The sequence below is a fragment of the Heloderma suspectum genome, chromosome 1 (assembly GCF_057233095.1).
Source record: "Heloderma suspectum isolate Gila_16-S chromosome 1, 16-S_ref, whole genome shotgun sequence".
NCBI lineage: Eukaryota > Metazoa > Chordata > Lepidosauria > Squamata > Helodermatidae > Heloderma > Heloderma suspectum.
The window spans coordinates 96,135,342-96,156,220 of NC_139458.1; the positions used below are offsets into that span (position 1 = coordinate 96,135,342).

At 42.4% G+C, this 20,879-nt stretch overlaps 1 protein-coding gene across 1 annotated transcript in view; it reads left to right on the forward strand.

Annotated features, from left to right (window-relative positions):
- SHANK2 (SH3 and multiple ankyrin repeat domains 2) overlaps positions 1-20,879 on the forward strand; it is a 556,941-nt gene that overhangs the window by 482,601 nt on the left and 53,461 nt on the right. The window contains exons 17-18 of the mRNA XM_084851942.1: positions 14,005-14,140; positions 17,900-17,980. Coding sequence (XP_084708068.1) covers positions 14,005-14,140; positions 17,900-17,980 — 217 coding nt within the window. The remainder of the gene's footprint in view (positions 1-14,004; positions 14,141-17,899; positions 17,981-20,879) is intronic.

The window sequence follows — 20,879 nt, forward strand, 5'->3', positions numbered from 1 at the left end:
GTTGGTTAATCAGATGCTACCACCTTATCCTCGGGCACCAATTTCACCTTCAGCCATGCTACTGCTGCACCCGCAAATACCACAGCGTTTACAACAGGCCACTGAGCAGGTCGCCCCTCCACAAGATCTCCCATGTTAGTCATGGAAGGCTATGATTCTGACTCAACTTTGGTTTCGTCACACCACCTGCCTTTGTCTACGCTGGATGTGGTGGTCAGGTCTCAGGATGCAATTTCATTGTTGAAGGATCTTGGACAGTTCTCCGATCAGATACTGAGGCTAGGACAGTCACTGGGGCTTGCCATCCAACAAGCTACCACTGCAGTGCAGGACCCAGTTTTTGACTGTCATCATGGAGTCATCATGACCAGTGGCTATCCCCCTTCTCCCCACTTTACAGGACACTATTAGACAGTCATGGAAGACCCCTTCCACCATGCCTCCCATGTCTAAAGCAGCTGGAGGGGATGTATCCAGTGCAGGAGGTGGATGCTGAATTCTTGTTTAACTAGCCTGCCCTGAATTCAATTGTGGTTGAGGTGGCCCAGGGAAAATCTCACTAAGTACACTCCTTACTGGTGGACAAGGAAGGCAGGTGCCTTGATTTCCTTGGAAGGAGGCTGTATTCCTCGGCTGCTCTCAGCCTGAAGGTCCCAAACTACCAGGCAGCCATGTCAGGCTATCAGCTGTTCCTTTGGGACAAAGTGGGGAAATTGTTGGAACACCTCCCTGAGGACAAGAAAGATGTAGCCTGTGTCTTCCAAGCTGAGGCGATGAAGCTTTCCAGGCAACAGATAAACACCTCCAGGAATCAGGTGAACTGTGATGCCAAACTCCTAGTTAGCTCCATTGCCCTTGGCCTGCACATGTGGCTGCACTCAGCAGGACTTTCACAAGAGGCCCAGTCTTGACCCTTCAACGGTAAAGGCTTATTCAATGTCCAGATGGATGAAGCGCTTGACTCTGTTCAGAAGGCCAGGACCCATAAGACGGGGTTTCGGCAGCAGCTTCCAACTCCTCAACACCGAAGCTGGTTTAGACCTACCATGGGTTTGTACCAGGCTTCATCCTCTGGCGTTCAGCAACAGCAGCCTCACCAACAACCTGCCCAGGTGATGGAGGAAGTACGTAGCATCTTTGACTGTCTCCCCCTTTCTCTTCATCCAGTTGCTCAGTCTCCCATCTTTGGCACTATTCTGTCCCATTTTCTATTCACCTGGATTAATATCACTCCTGGGTACTTTCCATCGTACGGAGGGGTTACAGGATTGAATTTGATACCCTCCCCTACTTGGTATTGTAAAAGTCACAGGTCCATCTCCTATTCTCCACCAAGAGGTCAACACTTTCCTCAGAAAGGGAGCTATTGTACCCATGTCATGCTCACATCTCTGCGACAGGTTCTACTCAAGGTGCTTTATGGTACCAAAGAAGGATGGAAGGCACCAGCCGATCCTGGACCTCTGAGACCAAAATCTGTTCATTTAACCCTGGTAACTACCACATGGTTTATTTGGCATCCATTTTCCCTCTCTTCCAAGGAGGTAGTTTTGCCTCTATTGACCTCAAGGATGCTTACCAGCATTACTTCTGCTTTGTCACCCAATTCTGGGTGCTACCCTTCTGTCTAGCCACCACCCCAACAGTGTTCACCAATTATATGGTGGTGGTCTGTTCCCATCCTCAGATGCAAGAAGTCGAGATGTACCCGTACATAGATGATTAGTTGCTGGTGGTGTTGACAAGGAATCATCTCCTTTGGTCAAAAGAGGTGTCCCTTCAATGCCTGAGACTTTGCCTCAACCTAGAAAAATCTCACTTACAGCCTACCCAAAGTCTTCCGTTTATTGGGGCATTGCTGAACTCCCGGTCAGGTTGGGACTTTCTCCCGCAAGTCTGAAGGTGCTGACTTCACTTGTGACAGAGATCAGTTTTCGCAGTTCCATCTCTGCGTTAAAGATCCAGTATCTATTGGGCCTGATGGGTGCAACGACATCTGTCACTTATTATGCTCACTTGCATATGAAGCCTCTCCAGAACTGGCTCGTACACAATTTCGATACCAAGCAGGACGCTTCCTGGACCAGTCTGCAGCTTCCACAGAACATCAGGGACTCCCTGCAGTGGTGAACAGTACCAGCCAACCTGTCAGAGGGCATGCCCTTTCTTCCATCTTCTCCATCCTGAGTATTAGCTATGGATGCATCACTCTCAGGATGGGGAGCTCATTGCTTGGGCCTCATAGTCCATGGATGATGGTTGGAGACAAAACAACACATCAACCTCCTGGAGCTCAGGGCAGTGGACAAAGCCCTTTGGGAATTCAAGCTGGACCTAGTGGGCAGACAGGTCTAGGTCACATAGGACAACACTACTGCGGTTGCGTACTTAAACAAACAAGGAGATACAAGATCGCTTCCACTCCTCACCCTGATGCTTGAGACTTTTCAGTGGTGTGTGCCTTGTCTGATCAGACTCATCGCAATCCATGTTGCCGGAGTGGGCAATGTCCTGGCCGACCAACTCAGTCAGACCAGGATAACCTCCCACAAGTGGGACAGATTGATCCTGAGGACACCTCTTCAGCACTGGGGCATACTGGAGGTGGATTTCTTTGCCACAAAGCACAATGTTGTTTGTCAAGCCTTTTGCAGCTGGGCAGGTTACAGTATGGGTTCATTGGGAGACGTTTCATTCTCACATGGACGGGAGTGTTGGACAACCTTTTCCCTCCATTCCCACTGATTACAAAGGACCTGGCAAAGTTTGGGACAGACTGTACCGAGTGCATACTCATAACCCTGAGGAGGCCTCGTCAGCCTCAGTTCACTCTGCTGCACAGAATGGCACAAGGTCAATTCCATTGTCTCCTGTTGCACTTGTCCCTCCTCACCAGGGAGAATGGGAGAGTACAACACGCAGACTTAGGGACCCTTCACTTGATGTCACAGAAGACTGGGTGACAGAAACTGAACCGACCCCATAGTCTATACAGAGAATCCTTGTTCCTGCTCGTAAGCCTTCCACACAGCACTCTTATACAAGGAAATGGACGCTTTCTCCTCCTTCGCTCACGCACAGTGTTTTCACCCACTCCAATGCTCCTTGAATCAGATCCTTCAGTTTATCTCATCCCTATTTGATAAAGAACACAAACTATCATCTTTAAGAGCATATCTGTCTGCTGTCTCTGCTTTTCAGCCTCCTGTTGAGGGGTTTTCAGTTTTCTCACATCCAACAGTGAAAAGATTTTTAAAGGGCATCAGGAATCTAGCACCACCTGTTTGTTCCACGATACCGAGCTGGAGCATGTTGGTAGTGTTAAATGCACTTTTGTCCAAGCCCATCGAGCCACTGGTGACCACAGGCTTGTTCCTCCTTTCTTGAAAGTTGGCATTTTTGGTGGCCATTCTTTCTGCACTTTGTGTCAGTGAACTCTGGCACTCAGAGTAGCCCAGCCTCACTTCACTTTTCACTGAGACAAGGTGGTTGTCAAACATGACCCCTCTTTCTTCCCTAAAGTTGTGTCGGACTTTCATTTGAATCAGGTCATTATTCTGCTTGCTTTCTTTGCCTCCCTGTCTACATCTCTGGAGTCAACATTGCATACGTTCGATGTGCACTGCATTTTGGCTTTCCACAAGTTGAGGACTGAGCAGTTCAGACTTTCGGCTCACCTCTTTGTCTGCTATGGTGGCAAACCCAAGGGCCAGCCTCCCTTGGATCAGCGCCAAGACCATCAAGCTATCTTATGAGCTGGCTGGACCCAAACTGTTTGCCCCAGTCCAAGCTCACTCTACTTGTGTGGTAGGGACATCCCTCGCATTCAACAGAGTGGTTGCCATCTCTGAACTGTGCCATGCTGTGACCTGGTCAACACTGTCTACCTTTGTTAGACATTACAGACTGGATGTTCAGGCTAGTGCTGACTGTACTTTTAATCATGTTGTCCTTTCCTCTGTTTTGTAATAGGACACTGACCTGCCACCTTGTTAGTTAGCTTGCTACTCGCCCATATGTGCGATGCACAGAGACCATGAAGAAGAAAGACAGGTTTCTACTTGTAACTGTAGTTCTTCAAGTTGACATCTGTGCATTCACACAAACCACCCACTTTCCCGTCTTTGGTGTCATACTCGAGTTTGATGTTGGGTACCGAAGGTATTTCTTCTCAGTTCTGAGGCTACAATATCGGTCTCAAGAAAATGAGAGAATAAGTGGGAACCTGCTAGTGACATGTGCATTGAGGTGGTTGGGGAAGGGTTCCTGCCAAACTCCTCAGCTATAAAACCGAATCAAGGCTCCACGCAGGTGTAGAGCCCATATGTGTGAATGCACAGAATCCACTTGAAGAACTACTGTTACAGGTAGTAAGTAACCTGTCTATTTCCGTGGCAATTTTCCACTTAAATATATATTAAATCTGATAGCACTGTGGTCACTGTTTGCATTTGGTTCAACAACACTTGCATCTCATACTAGGTCCTGTGCAAAATCACTTTTTAAAATCCAGGCACCCCTCCCCTTTGGTTGGTTCCATGATGAACTGTTCTAAAGCACAGTCATTTAGGGCATTGAGAAATTTAACCTCTTTGTTATGACTGGAACATGCATTTATCCAGCCAATGTGGGGGTAATTGAAGTCACCCATTATTAAAACACTTCCTTATTTGGAGGCCTCCTTGATTTCGTTTTCCATCTCAAGATCACCCTGAATATTCTGGTCTGGGGGACAATAGCATGTTCCCAGTGCTAAATTAGTTTTGGAGCCTGGTATTGTCACCTGCAGTGCTTCTGTGGAGGAATCTGCCCCTGTTTGGTTTTCTAGTCTGCTCTACTATGCCTTCTTTGATGTACAGTGCAGCATCTCCCCCTGTCTTTCCTGTAACATTTCTATCCAGAGGTGACCATATCCCACTGGTTCTCTCCATTCCACTAGGTTCCATAATGGCCACTTTGTCTAGGTTCTCCTTTATAACCAGGCACTCCAACACTCCCATTTTGGCTCAGAGGCTTCGAGCATTTGCACAGAAACACCTATACATACTGTCCCGCCCGAGATGTCTCTGGAGTGTGCATCTTTTGCGATGGCACTTACTGTGCCTTGCATAAGTATTCACCCCCCTTTGATTTTTCCACATTTTGTTGTGTTACAACCTGGAATTAAAATGGATTTAATTGGCATTTGTACCATTTGATTTAGACAATATATTTAATACTTTGAACGTGCAAAATATTTTTATTGTGGAACAGAAGTTAATTAAACAAAAACAAACTGGCATTTGTTGGTTGCATAAGTATTCACCCCCCTGAGTCAATACTTGGCAGAAGCACCTTTGGCAGCAATTACAGCTGTGGGTCTTTGGGGGTAAGTCTCTACCAGCCTTGTGCATCTGGATCCTGCAATTTTTACCTATTCTTCTTGGCGAAATTGCTCAAGCTCTGTCAGGTTGGATGGGGACCGTTGGTGAAGATTTTTGAGTCTTGCCACAGATTCTCAATCGGATTGATGTCTGGGCTTTGACTGGGCCATTCTAAGGCATTCAGGTTCTTGTTTTTAAATCACTCCATTGTAACTTTGGCTGTGTGTTTAAGGTCATTGTCTTGCTGGAAGGTGAACCTCTGCCCCAGTCCTAGGACCCTTATAGACTGAAACAGGTTTTCCTCTAGAATTGCCCTGTACTTAGCTCCATCTATCTTGCCCTCAATCCTGACCAGTTTCCCAGTCCCTGCCGATGAAAAGCATCCCCACAACATGATGCTGCCACCACCATACTTCACCATGGGGATGGTGTTCTCAGGGCAATGAACACTGTTGGCTTTGCACCACACATAGCATTTTGCAGTAAATTTTTTGCCAAAAAGTTCAATTTTGGTCTCATCAGACTGGAGAAACTTTTCCGTATGTTTGCCATGTCTCCCACATGCCTTTTGACAAAATCCAAATGGGACCTGATATGGCTTTTTTTCAGCAGTGTCTTCTCTCCACTCTTCCATAAAGCCCAGCTTCGTGGAGCATCCAGATGATAGTCGTCCCATGGACAGTTTCTCCCATCTCAGCTGTGGATCTCTCCAGCTGCTTCAGAGTTACCATTGGCCTCTTGGTTGCTTCTCTGACTAATGCCCTCCTTACCCAATCACTGAGTTTTGGTGGATGGCTTTCTGTAGGCAGAGTCGTGGCTGTGCCACATTATTTCTATTTTGTAATAATGGATTTGATGGTGCTCCGGGGGATGTTCATAGTTTGGGATTTTTTTTTATAACCCAACCCTGATTGGTGCTTCTCCAGAACTTTAGAGTTGTTTTGATAGCTCCGTTGTCTTCATGATGCTGCTTGTTTAGATATGCTCTCTAACAGACTCTCGGGCCTTCCAGAAACAAATGTATTTAAGCTGAGATCATGTGATACTTGAATTACACACAGGTGGACTCCATTCAACTAATTATGTGACTTCTGAAGGCAGTTGGTTGCACCCCTTATTTAGGGGTGTCACAGCAAAGGGAGTGAATACTTATGCAATCCAGACTTTTTAGTTTTTTATTTGTAAATCATTTTGTAAAATATATAGATTTTTGCCCACTTCGACATTATGGACTATTTTGCCTCTCTTAACTTCTCAGGTCAGCAACCTTGGCTTCAAGGAAACAAACGTGTTCCCTTAGAGCTAGGAGCTCATTACACTGAACACACACCCATCATTTCTGTCCAGCAGGCAGATAGTCATACATGTGGCACTCAGTGCAGTACATTGGATAGCACCCACACCCCTGCTGGCTTTCTATCTTCATAACTGGTTTTGTATTGCTATTATTTGGTTTGTTTACCTGGAAAACTAAATTGTTACTAGGAGAAGGTGGGGAATTCATTTGTAGTTATTTATTTACAGTTACTTACTATGAGAAGGAAGGGAAGAGTCAACTGCCCTAGCCTCCTCACCCTGTTGCTACACTCGCATGGATGCTTAACTCACTTGTTTGCTGATGCTTTGTCATTGGGGCTAAGACATTTCATCACTTGGGCTGAGACACTTCATCACTGGGATCCTCGCACTCAGAGAGCTGGCTCCCTCTCAAGCCTGTCTCCTTATAGACCTCTGGCTAGCTTGGCCCAACGGCTGCTGCAGCCAATCTGATTAGAGCTGCATTACAGGCTGGGGGCACTCCTGGGGACCAATCAGAAGTGCCAGTTGGTTTCTGGGGGATGGGGCCTGGGGGGAAGATCTTGTAGCAAGAGTTCTCTTGCTGGTCTGTTCATGGGGCTTAAATAACAGGCTTCACATGACTCCGGCCATTGCAGGCACCAAATTCCCAACCTTTCTCCCTATTTACATGCTCTCTCATTGCTGTGGTCAGAAGTTAGCCACCAGCTGACAGGGCTGAGAGGTATTTTACCTGCTTGCATGATTGGGCTGTGTGTTCATAGCAATATTGTTCTGTTATTGTTTACCTTTTTCTGCTATCTGTGTCACAACTTGTTCCTTGTAGGCACTTGGAGGCATAGGGCCAGATCCATTTCAAGGAGTAAGTAAGGGTTGGAGCACCGTGTTCCCCCCAAAAACCCACCCCATAAAGGATCTTGAGGTGGGGCTTCCAGACTCCAGCCTAGCTTGGGGCTGCATACCCAGATCGCAGGATGGACATGATAAAGGTGCATAAAATTTATACATGGTGTGGTGAAAGTAGATAGGGAGAAATTTTCTCCATCACTCATATATCATCTCTCCCAACCCTCACTGGAACCCAGATTATCCAATTAAACTGAATATTGGAAGATCCAGGACAGATAAAAGGAAGTACCTCACACGGTGCATAGTTAAACTATAGAATTCACCACCACAGAATGTAGTGATGGCTACAAATTTGGAGGCCTTTAAAAAGATATTAGACAGATTCGTGGAGGATAAGGCTATCAATGACCAGTAGTCATGATGAATATATATTAGCTTCAGTATCAGAGGCAGTATGCCGCTGAATACCAGTTGCTAGGGAACGCAAGCAGGAAGGTGCTATAATTGTGATCATGTAGACATAGGCACTGTGCAATCAGAATGCTGAACTAGATAAACCTTTGGTCTGATCTATTGTGGCTCTTCTGTTCTTTTTAACAAAAGTACAGTATATGTTTTAAAATATCCTACTAGCTATGATAATTATCTTTCATTTCATATGTAAGAAAAAGTGTGGAATGCTGCAGTAGTCATCTGTGGTTTCCAGGACTTTGGAATAGCAGCAAAAAATAAATATCACAAAATCACTTATATGTGGAGGAGCCTTACAGTAATAACATCACATTAAAATTGCTAGGCAGAACTGAAGCCAATTTCATTGGCAGAATTACCATTGAAATTATATCACTGAATCATTCTTGCATTAAAACCTGCCAATATTAATATTTCACTCATATTTCTTTCTGTGCACTGGTTAGAAAAGTATCTGTTTTTCCAGTATAAAACCTTATTATTGTTTATATTTTCCACTGGTGGAAAGAACAGGATTTTTTTTCCTTTGGTTGGTTCATTTGACTATTATTAACATTTCAATAAAATAATTAATTCAAAAGTTAGCTTTCATATCTGATAACAGGAAGGTTGCTAAGTTAATATCAGTTTCCGAAATAAAAGTCATCAGTCTTAACTTCAGCCCTATGTAAATTGGTAGAAAGCATTATTAAACATAGAATTCCTAGAAGCTAACTACACCTCACATGTGAAACAGAGACCCAGTTCACATAATTTCAGCTGGGGAAATAAGCTTATTTCCCCCCCGAAAAAACCCATGCACATACCCAGGGAGATTAGCATAAGTACGCTCAGCAGCACATTTTGTCATGTTGTGCGAACTTGACCAGGTAACAAGCCACACAGAACCCTTGGGCTGTTGTAGGGTTCTGGATGGCTTGTTACCCATGGCAACAACCCACCCTGGCTGGGTTCACATGGCATGACAAGACGTGCAGCCAAGGATAATTATGCTAATCCCCCCAGCATGCGACTGGCATGCGTACTGTGGCTTATTAACCCCCCTGCAATTGTGCGAACCGGGTCTGAGCCTTGACATGGTTTTTGTTTTTAAAGAAAAGCAGCTTTGGGAGGGGAAATCTGGAATAGAGAAGTGGCATATGTGTGTTCATAACCCTTTGTCTACCCAACTTTTTCTCCACTTCAGTTCACCAGCTCTGCAGCTCATCTCTCTCTCCCTCATGGAGTTCCAAATGCAGCTTGTACAGCTGGAGAAGAGAAGCACTGTATAGTGGAAGCTCTCTCTCTCGCTCTCTCTCTCTCTCACTCACACACACACTACTGCTTTTCTCTAATTCCTTCTCTCAAAGCTACCTTTTAAAAATAAAAACAGTGTTGCACCGCTTACAGATGTTTGTCAGTAACATGTAGTTAGCCCCTTTAAACATACCATGTTGAAAACAATCAACATGCTTCCTGCAAGAGGAAGTCGTCCCTCACCACTGTATTGGGAAGTCAATAGACGAGGAGGCAGCAGGTGGGATCAAATTGCTATATCCTATACCATCATATATACTAATAGCAAACTCGGTTTTACAAATGCTAGTCCTTATGTAGCCAAAACAGCAGCATCCAAGCACAAGAGGGAGGCATCAGCAGGCTTGGAGGAACCCCAATATTTGCAAAAGTACGTAAAATAACCTTTAGAACAAAATTAATTAAGGGGACCCAAAACCAGCCCAGTGTTCAGTGAGCACAGAACTCTGGCTGACTGCTGGATAGGGTAAAAAAGGAAAACCAGTGCCCTATTTGGGTGTTTAATAAAGTGTATGGCTCAAACACACAAGGAAGGGGAGTGCTCCAGCCCCATCTGGCTCCGTCACTCTTGTCACGCTGAATGCATGGAGGGCAACTGTCTGAAGCAGAGAGCCTCTTCTATCTGAATCTTTTGGCCTGTACTTCCTCATTTCCATTACGGTGGATTCTTTCCAAGAGAACAAAAGGTACATAAATATATTTATACAGCAAAGGATACAGACGTTAACATTCCAGGACTAATTGTTGTTGTTAATTCGTTCAGTCGCTTCCAACTCTTCGTGACTTCATGGACCAGCCCACGCCAGAGCTTCCTGTTGGCCGTCGCCACCCCCAGCTCCCCCAAGGTCGAGTCCATCACCTCCAGAATATCATCCATCCATCTTGCCCTTGGTTGGCCCCTCTTCCTTTTGCCTTCCACTTTCCCTAGCATCAGCATCTTCTCCAGGGTATCCTCTCTTCTCATTATCTCCCAAAGTACTTCAGTTTTGCCTTTAATATCACTCCCTCAAGTGAGCAGTCTGGCTTTATTTCCTGGAGTATGGACTGGTTTGATCTTCTTGCAGTCCAAGGCACTCTCAGAATTTTCCTCCAACACCACAGTTCAAAAGCATCTATCTTCCTTCACTCAGCCTTCCTTATGGTCCAGCTCTCGCAGCCATAGATTACTACGGGGAATACCATTGCTTTAACTATGCAGACCTTTGTTGTCAGTGTGATGTCTCTGCTCTTCACTATTTTATCAAGATTTGTCATTGCTCTCCTCCCAAGAAGTAAACATCTTCTGATTTCCTGGCTGCAGTCAGCGTCTGCAGTAATCTTTGCGCCTAGAAATACGAAGTCTATCACTGCCTCCATGTTTTCTCCCTCTATTTGCCAGTTATCAATCAAGCTGGTTGCCATAATCTTGGTTTTTTTGAGGTTTAACTGCAACCCAGCTTTTGCACTTTTTTCTTTCACCTTCGTCATAAGGTTCCTCAGCTCCTCCTCGCTTTCAGCCATCAAAGTGGTATCATCTGCATATCTGAGAAGGTTAATGTTTCTTCCAGCGATTTTAGCTCCAGCCTTGGCTTCATCAAGCCCAGCATGTTCGCATGATGTGTTCTACATACAGGTTGAATAGGTAGGGTGAGAGTATACAACCCTGCCGCACTCCTTTCCCAGTCTTAAACCAGTCCATTGTTCCGTGGTCTGTTCTTACTGTTGCTACTTGGTCATTATACAGATTCCTCAGGAGGCAGACAAGATGACTTGGTATCCCCATACCACCAAGAACTTGCCACAGTTTGTGATGATCCACACAGTCAAAGGCTTTAGAATAGTCAATAAAACAGAAACAGATGTTTTTCTGAAACTCCCTGGTTTTCTCCGTGATCCAGCAGATATTGGCAATTTGGTCTCTAGTTCCTCTGCCTTTTCTAAACCCAGCTTGTATCTGGCAATTCTCGTTCCATGAATTGCTGGAGTACCTTGCAAGATCTTGAGCATTACCTTACTGGCATGTGAAATAAGTGCCACTGTTCGATAGTCTGAACATTCTTTAGTGTTTCCCTTTTTTGGTATGGGGATATAAGTTGATTTTTTCCAATCTGGTGGCCATTCTTGTGTTTTCCAAATTTGCTGGTATATGGCACGCATCACCTTCACAGCGTCATCTTGCAAGATTTTAAACAGTTCAGCTGGGATACCATTGTCTCCTGCTGCCTTGTTATTGGCAATGCTTCTTAAGGCCCATTGAACCTCACTCTTCAGGATGTCTGGCTCTAACTCACTGACCACACCGTCAAATCTATTCCCGATATTATTATCCTTCCTATACAGATCTTCCGTATATTCTTGCCACCTTTTCTTGATCTCTTCTGCTTCTGTTAGGTCCTTGCCATCTTTGTTTTTGATCATACCCATTTTTGTCTGGAATTTACCTCCGAGGTTTCTAATTTTCTGGAAGAGGCCTCTTGGCCTTCCTATTCTATTATCTTCTTCCACTTGCGCGCATTGTTTGTTTAAAAATAATTCCTTATCTCTTCTGGCTAACCTCTGGAATTTTGCATTTAATTGGGCATATCTCCCCCTATCACTGTTGCCTTTTGCTTTCCTTCTTTCTTGAGCTACTTCCAGCATCTCAGCATACAGCCAGTATCTTGCCTTATTGGTTTTCTTTTTCTTTGGGACGTTTTTTGTTGCTGCCTGCTGAACAATGTTGCGGACTTCTGTCCATAGCTCTTCCAGGACCCTATCCACTAAATCTAGTCCCTTAAATCTATTCTTCACCTCCACTGCATATTCATGAGGAATATTAGTGAGCTCATATCTAAGTGATCTGTGGGTCTTCCCTTTTCTCTGTAGTCTGATTCTAAATTGTGCAATAAGAAGTTTGTGATCTGAACTACAGTCACCTCCAGGTCTTGTTTTTACCAGCTGTATAGATGTCCGCCACCTTTGGCTACAAAGGATGTAGTCAATCTGATTTCAGTGTCGACCATCTGGTGAAGTCCATGTATATAGTCGTCTTTTAGGTTGTTGGAAGAGAGTGTTTGTTATGCACAGTGAGTTGTCTTGGCAAAATTCTATCAGCCTATGTCCCGCTTCATTTTGTTCTCCCAGAAAATGCTTGCCTGTAATTCTAGGTGTCGTTTGACTACCCACCTTAGCATTCCAGTCTCCTGTAATGAAAATAACATCTCTTTTTGGCGTATTATCAAGTAGGTGCTGCAGATCCTCATAGAACTGATCTACTTCTGCTTCTTCAGCATCTGTGGTTGGGACGTATATTTGGATCACTGTGATGTTGAATGGCTTACCCTGAATTCGAATTGAGATCATTCTGTTGTTTTTTGGATTGAATCCAAGCACTGCTTTAGCCACTGTATTATTAATTATGAAGTCTACTCCATTTCTTCTGTTGTCCTCTTGTCCACAGTAGTAGATCTGGTGGTCATCTGATGTGAAGTGGCCCATTCCAGTCCATTTCAGTTCACTGACACCCAAAATGTCTATATTTAATCTTGACATCTCCCCAATAACCACATCCAATTTGCCCTGGCTCGTAGATCTTACATTCCAGGTTCCTATGGTGTGTTGTTCTTTAGAACATCGGATTCGTCGTTTACCACCAGCACCGTTGGCCGCTAGCCATCCTTTCGGCTTTGAGCTAGCTGCGTCATCACATGTGGGGCTAGTTGAACTTATCCTCTGTTCCTCCCCAGTAGCATTTTGACCATCTTCCAACCTGGGAGTCCCATCTTCCGATGGTATACCGACATATCTCTGGTTGTACTGATCCATTAAGTTTTCACAGCAAGAATACTGGGGTGGGTTGCTGTTACCTTCCCCAGGGATCGTATTTAGTCTGACCTCTCTTCCCATCTTGGGTGTCCCTTCACAGTTTAGCTCATGGTGTCACTGAGGTGTTCAAGCTCCAGCACCACAACAAGGTAATGCTCTCCTTTGCTGGAGAATTAATGCCATACATCTCTACAAAAGCTGAAAATGAAATAAATAGTTGTATGAGACTTTGAATAATCCTCCTTCCCTCTCTCCCAACTCATGCCTACCCTATGTATGGCTTGGTAAGGGAAAAATGGTAACTGCTTAATGGGCATAATGTCAATAGTTTGATTCTGAATCAATATGACTGTATGATGGCAGAAATGATGGTATTACATACCAGACACAAAATGAGGTAACCAAATCTCTCAGTTTCAGGGTTTTTTAAAATATATTTATCAGTGATTGCTGATTCATGAAGATTTTTTAATAACTTCTTAAATATGAACCAATTTCATACCTTTTACCTAGGGATGGAGGAATCATCCTATTTCCAGTTAATACCACTATTTTTGCATATGATCGCCTATAAGTTCTATCCAGTTTCCACAAGAATTTGTAATTTTAAAAAAATCTGCATCAAAATTTTCATTTAAATACATATATAAATATGTATTTTTAAACATATTTTTCTCTCAAAAGTCTTTTAAAAATGTATTTTGGTACACTTTTTGAGCTGAGAACTGCATGAGAAAATTTAGCAAGCTAGTGGATAACTAAGTTTTGATTCTCACATTCGTCCAGATGTGGATTAGCTCTGTTTGTATTGGAATTCACAAAGGTCAGTTTCTTCAAGCATCCCTACATTTATGTTACAGAGCATCTTTTTCTCTTTATAGCAATTTTAAATAAATTATCCTGCACATATTTTAATTTAATTCTGTCCCTTGTTTTTTTCTTTCAGGTTAATAATGAAAATGTAGTAAAGGTTGGCCACAGGCAGGTGGTGAACATGATTCGGCAAGGAGGCAATCACTTAGTTCTTAAAGTTGTCACAGTAACCAGGAATCTTGATCCAGATGACACAGCCAGAAAGAAAGGTACATTCTTTTCATTGTTTTAACCATTTCTCATGCTTCTTCATAAAGAGAATGCTTTGAATAATTATTTAGCATCATTTAAGTTCATGCTGCACAATTTGTGTGTCATTCCATTATAATATGCATCAAAAGGGTTACTTTCTAAATTCCAGGAGCACAAAGGCCCTGTTTAAAGAGGCATGCAGTGGCATGGAAGCTGGTTCCTTCTAGTGCAATCCTACACTGTTGGAGAGTTTGTGTGAATATTCCAACTATGTGGGTGAGACTCGTTCCCTGTTGATTAGTATCCTTTCTCCTGTAGGGTGCCATCCCATCCCACATGGGTAGAAGAATTCACAGGCATTCTCCAGAGATGTGGGATTGTACCTCAGGGAAGCAGTTGCCACTGTGCTGAGCATCTTTGTAAAAGAGGACAAAGGCATAAGTAACTCAGGCCATTTCCTGCATTGCTTCTTAAAGACCCATGTCTTAATATCAGATATTGGTTTTAAGATGCATGCAGGCATCTTGCATCTTTTGCTGTCTCGAATTCACCCAGTCAATTTCCAGAGGTTTGCCACTGTTGTGAAAAAGACATATATCCCCCTTCTTCCCATATATTTAAATTATTGATATTTTATGTTGCCAGTCCACTGACCCAATTCTGTTTTCCATGCATCTGAAGTCCATTAAGAAGCAGCTCTCACAATAAGCCAAAACTTGACCCTATTGAAACAGGGAGAATTTTGTATTTGATGAAAGTTCGATGTCAAAAGTGTATAATAACAAGAAATCAAATTACAGAATACTCTGAAATACTGTGGGGGGCAGAGTAATCTTAAGTGGCTGTAGAGCTGGAGTTGCTGTCTCTTTAGTCGGTGTGCACTCAGCATTCTATCTTAGTCATATGTCAACATGACAGTCCTAAAATTAGAGCATTCCAGCATATATTACCAACATTAGGGAAAAAATCTTGTCCAAAGTATCAGTACTTTGTCTACTTTTCTCAGGCTTTTCTAATCCTCTGATCTGTCAGGGCTCATGATACTTGCTTTGTTTTGCAACCGTTTCCAGCAGGGTAGCCATGTGAGTCTGTAGTAGTAAAAACAACAAGTAGTTTTGTGGCACCTTTAAAACTAATGGATTTATCTATTTTGGCATAACCTTTTGTGGATACTGGCCACTTCATCAGATGCATGAAGTGTCACCCTCATATTGGCAGATCTCTATACACCTGTGGGAGAGCCGGGGAGAGAGAAAGTGTTGTCAGAGGGAATTGAAATGGAAAAAACTACAGACAGTGATAATTACATTAACAGGTGTCATTCACAAGAAGTTGTTGGGCGATAACATAATAATTGCATTGACAGCTGATCAACATATTGAAATACAAAATTGAAATGCGGGAAAATACAGAACGTGATTATTACTGTAAAAGTTGCCATTCACAAAATGGTGTTGGATGATAACACAGACATCATTGCAGTGGTGAACTGATTAACATATGTAGCATGATTTAAAAAAAGACCCTGTCCCTGTTTAAATCACAAGAAATAGAGTTGTATTTCTTAATGAATTGTACTTCACCAATTTCACATTGGTAACTGTCTTTGAAATTCCTTTGTTCAAGAATGGCTATTTTAAGCTCATTCAGAGTATCCTTGGAGGTTGAAATGTTCCCCCACTGGTTTCTGAGCATTGCCGTTCCTTATGGCAGATTTGCGTCCATTTATTCTTTTGCGTAGAGACTGAGCTGTTTGTCCTATGTAGAGTACAATGGGGCATTGCTGGCAAAAGATGACATATATCACATTGCAGGATGAGCAGATGTGTGAACCCCTGATATTATGGATGGTCTGTCACTGATGGTGAGTAAGCTTTTTTAGGTTGGGAAGCTCTCTGTAAATAAGTACAGGCCTACCACCCAGGGCCAAAGAGGGAAAGACCTTGTAACGGAGATACAAACAGAGAAACCAGACCCTGTGGCAGACCCAGATGGCAACATTACCCTGGTAACACTATTACAAGACCTAATAATGCCATCCACATTTCAACCTCCAAGGATACTCGGTGAATGACCTTAAAGTAGCCATTCTTGAACAAAGGAATTTCAAAGATAGATGCCAATGTGAAATTGCTGAAGTACAATTAATCAAGCAATTCAATTCTATTTCCGATGGTTTGAATAGGGATAAAGGTTTTTTAGCAACACTACATATGTTAATCAACTCACCATTGCGGTGATGTCTGTGTTATTACCCAACAACGTTTTGGGAATGGTAACCGTTAAGATAATAATCACTGTCTGTACTTTCCTGGATTTCAGTTTTGCATTTCAGTATGTTCATCGGCTCACCATTGCAATTATTGTGTCATCACCCAATGACATCCAGTGAATGGCAACCATTAAGGTAAATATCATTGCCTGTACTTTTTGGCATTTCAGTTCCTTCTGACTTCATGGTTCATATCTCCCCTCCCACTCCACATACGTATATAGATCACCCAATTTGAGGTTGACTCTTCATGCATCTGGAGTGGACAGTGTCCCTGAAAGCTTATGCCAGAATAAATAAACGTGTTAGTCTTTAAGGTGCCGCAAGATTCTTTGTTGGTGTGTGTGTTTTGCAAATTTTTGAAAGTGATGATAGGAAATCCAGGAGCCAAGTAACAGTGTTATTTTTGACATTCTCATCTTGGCTAGTGGCATTTATTTGTTGTTTGCATTGTCCAGATAATGGTGTGCCTGCTCGTTTGTATCTATTCTCCACCTATAAATATGTCTGGTCAAAATTGCTGTCCATTTTATGTTTCTAAGATTCCTAAAACTGTTGTGCAGTTAGACTGTGTGACTGGAATGTGCATGACTCATTAAGCTATGCAAATGTTGCTTTGCAAATGGCTGCCAGTTTTATATATGTGAATTGCAATAACATAGTACAGCCTATTTGCAAGAAGCTGATTTTGGCAGTGTAGCAGGAAATCAGCATGATAGGCTTTTGGCATGACAATGCTGAGCGTTTGTCTCTGGTTTTAAGTTCTGAAATGGTTTACTGCTATGAGCTCAGCACAGCAAATATATAACTGAAAATCTCTTAGGTACATCTGGGTGCTGAATGGTGATCTTTTTATATGGCAGGTACAGACATAAAATTATAGCCTTGTCTTGAAAGCTTCAATGACATATATGTCTAATTCAGACTATCACTGAATGTAGTTTGGATCATTTTCTTTTGAGTTTCTTTTTTCTTTTTATTTTGCAAGACTTGGAAGCAGTATTATAAAACTGTCATTGTCTGTGGTTCTTCTGTTTATTTTTGTGTCCCATCATGTTTTTTGGTCGAATCCACTTGCTAGTCACATAATTTTCAGTTAATTTTTTGCTGTCACATAAGTTGTTGATATGAGGCTGTACATGTGATATAGAAATATACAGGCTTACAGGCTTCTACAATACCATATCTCATATGCTTACAGACTTATCAATTAAGATACAGTGACATAAGTTTAGCTGAGAACACAAGGCATAAAAATCTCCTAAAATAAAATATATATTAAGGAAATGTGGTGTGCTCCTTTCTTATGTGTAGAAACTACTGTATGCAGCAGCTAATTGTTGCTAGAGATCAGTTAGCTGATTATTTTTGGTACATTGAGAAAAGCACATTTTTATTTAATTAGGAATGCATTTTTGGGTTGAATTCGAATGATGCATATATAAGCATACAGTATACTGGAGTGCTTTTACTTATTATGTATGTCCTTCTGTTTAATGCAAAGCCCCACCACCTCCAAAACGGGCTCCAACAACTGCACTGACCTTGCGGTCTAAATCAATGACCTCAGAGCTTGAAGAGCTTGGTAAGAAAGTGTTTTTTTAATGAGCATGCTGCAATAATGGAGATGTAAACACAATATTACACTGTTTGAAAGTGAACTGCACTCTGTACAGAAAGTTGTACTGAAAAGATTACATGGGAATGTTGCATTTCTGGATATTTCCAAGTGTGCATGATGAGCATGAATGATCTTGTTTTTAGTTATTTTTGTTTCCAGCTCTGCGAGAGAATGTATTTATCATTTATGTGCATCGTTATTTTACACATTAACTAAAAGCTATAGCATATTTTATTAGCTTGCTTTTGGTTTTTGAGAAATCAGTTTATCTAATATTGTTTTATTTTAAATTTCTGTGGCCTCTCATTAGTGGATAAAGGTAAGCTGCTAGCCCTCATTGTTTAAAAGCTGATCAGAAATAAAGCTTTGTAGCTGTAAGGCAGCTAGCTCTCACTGGAGTCCTTTGCCCCAATCCAGCAAAAACAATTCATGAGTGCAAATATGTTTTTGCTCTCAGATCTGCCCGAACAGTTAAAAACTATACTTTCAAAGGGGGAAACCCCCATCCAGCATCTGAGAAATGCACAACTTAAGGTGTAGGAGCTCCAAGAGATTACCAGTGTTATTAGCTCTAGCAGTCCCAATCAGTTGTAAAGCAGAGGGAGGGGAATTGGGGGGCTGAATTGTTTCAGGGTGCCCTTCTCTTCTCCTGAGCACCTTAGAGCTGTAAGGCAATGGAAGGCAGAGTTCAAGGAATGTAGCATATGGCAGGTCATCTTCTACTGTCCTCTTGGTTTGCGGTCCATCATTATTTGATGATGGCCAGTGTGGTATAGTGGTGAGAGTGATGGACTGGGAGCCAGGAGATCTGGGTTCTAGTCCCCACTCGGCCATGGAAGCTCACTGGGTGACTTTGGGCCACTCACAGACTCTCAGCCCAACCTACCTCACAGGGTTGTTGTTGTGAGGCTAAAATGGAGAGGAGGAGGATTACGTACGCCACCTTGGGTTCCTCAAAGAGGAAAAAAGGTGGGATATAAATGTAATAAATAAATAATAATAATAATTTGTTTATCTTTGAGGGATTTACGTGAATATGAGAATTATTTATCCTTTGGCTTGCCTCTTTAATGATGAAAATATAGCTGTGTAGTACGATCTGTTTGTACAATATTCCAGTTGGAATGTTTCTGATACAAAGTCTTAAAAAGTTTGAAGCTTTTCCACCTTTAAGTAATTGTTGCATGATCATTGGTTTAAATATAAGATAGCATGTCTGGATAGCATTAAGAGTGTCACTAATTAATATCTGATCATTTCATTCAGAGGCTCTTATTGTGAGCCTATATGGTGTTAATAACACCTATTTTCTAACCATTTAACCATGTTAACACTCATTTAGACTAAAGTCTGTAGGAAGAAACCAAGGCTTCTGGATAATAAATGTTCATGTTCAAAGAAAGAGTTCCCTCAAATAGGACTTACTTTTTGCACAAATTTAGTTGCTTAAGTTTAAGTATTTACTGTCTATGAAGTATCAGCATTTCCCCCCCAGAAATATGCCTTTCCTTTGTGCTATTTTTTGCTTTAATTAAGACAGCAAACCAATTGCAATAAAAACTGTTTAGGTTTTTGGGTGGTAGTGGTTGTTTTCTACCCTTACAGGCAGCCTAAAAATAATTTTAAATAAATAGATAATAGGGGGCTTATTATATGAGTATGTTTTGTTTTTTAATTTTGCCAGCCTCAAAGTTCCCATGTTACTCTTTGGAAATATTGTGAAGATTTTTATCATAGCACAGCCGTTTTTAATTCATCATGGAAAAATGGAAAAGACTTCCATACAAACAGAAAAATAAAGATTTTCTGATAGGCAGGACCAATTTTTGTTGTTCAGCTAAAGAAAACTTCCTGCCATCTCTGAGAGGGGGATTTTTTCCCCCTCTTATCAGGACAATGGCTTGGATCCAGACTTGCACTTCCACAGATAGAAGGCCTATTCATGGAAGGGACTGAGATGCAGTGGAAGCTCCCTGCTGGAGAAAGAGGGGAGGTAATTCCTGCTTCCCTTGCTGCCCCCAGCACCAGCTTCCACACCGGTTCAGATGGTCTTCCCCAACCTTCCAGAGCAACTTTTCAGGTGAAGGAGGAATTAGAAGTCATCCCCAACCAACAGAGTTTTGCTAACAGGAAGTCTGGATCCAACCCAATATAAGCTAATTATGTCTTACACCTAGGCAGAGAAGGTAATCACCAGGCTGACCTATTTAAGTATCATTGCTGACTTTATAGGTCTTAGCATCCTACTCATGAACTATTTTGAGAACTAGGAAACAGTTTTCCTTTGTCAACACCTGCATCTTCTGCTGAACTCATTTCATTTCCCCCCTAAATCACACCATCCTGAAATAATGACACTTCTTCTTGTGCCTATCAATCGAAAGCAGGCCCTCTTTAATGTTTGGTATGGATTGTCCTAGAGAATCTGCTTTTAATTTTGTGGGCAGTTTTTTTTTCCTGTATGACTTTAGCCCTATTGAAGCATTGACTTACCAGGTAGATCAAACATGCAAGGAGGGAATGCTCTTCACCTCTACTTCATGACGTTCATAGCCCTTTACTCATGGAGGGTGACTGTCTGAAGAGGAGAGCTTCCTCTGTCCATGGAATTTCTCCATGTGAGCCAGAATGCTGGAAAATCCATGTTCTTGCTCACGTGGAGAGTGCCCATGGATAGAGGAGACTCTCCTGTTCAGACAGTCGCCCTCCATGAGTAGAGGGCAACAAACACAACGAGGGACAGGAGTGGGGCTGGAGCATTCTCCCTCCTTACATGTTTGATCTACCTGATCAGTGAATGTCTGAATAGGGTTTTTCCTGGGGAAAGAAATGAGTTCAACACGGAAGCAAACCGTTTCTTCGG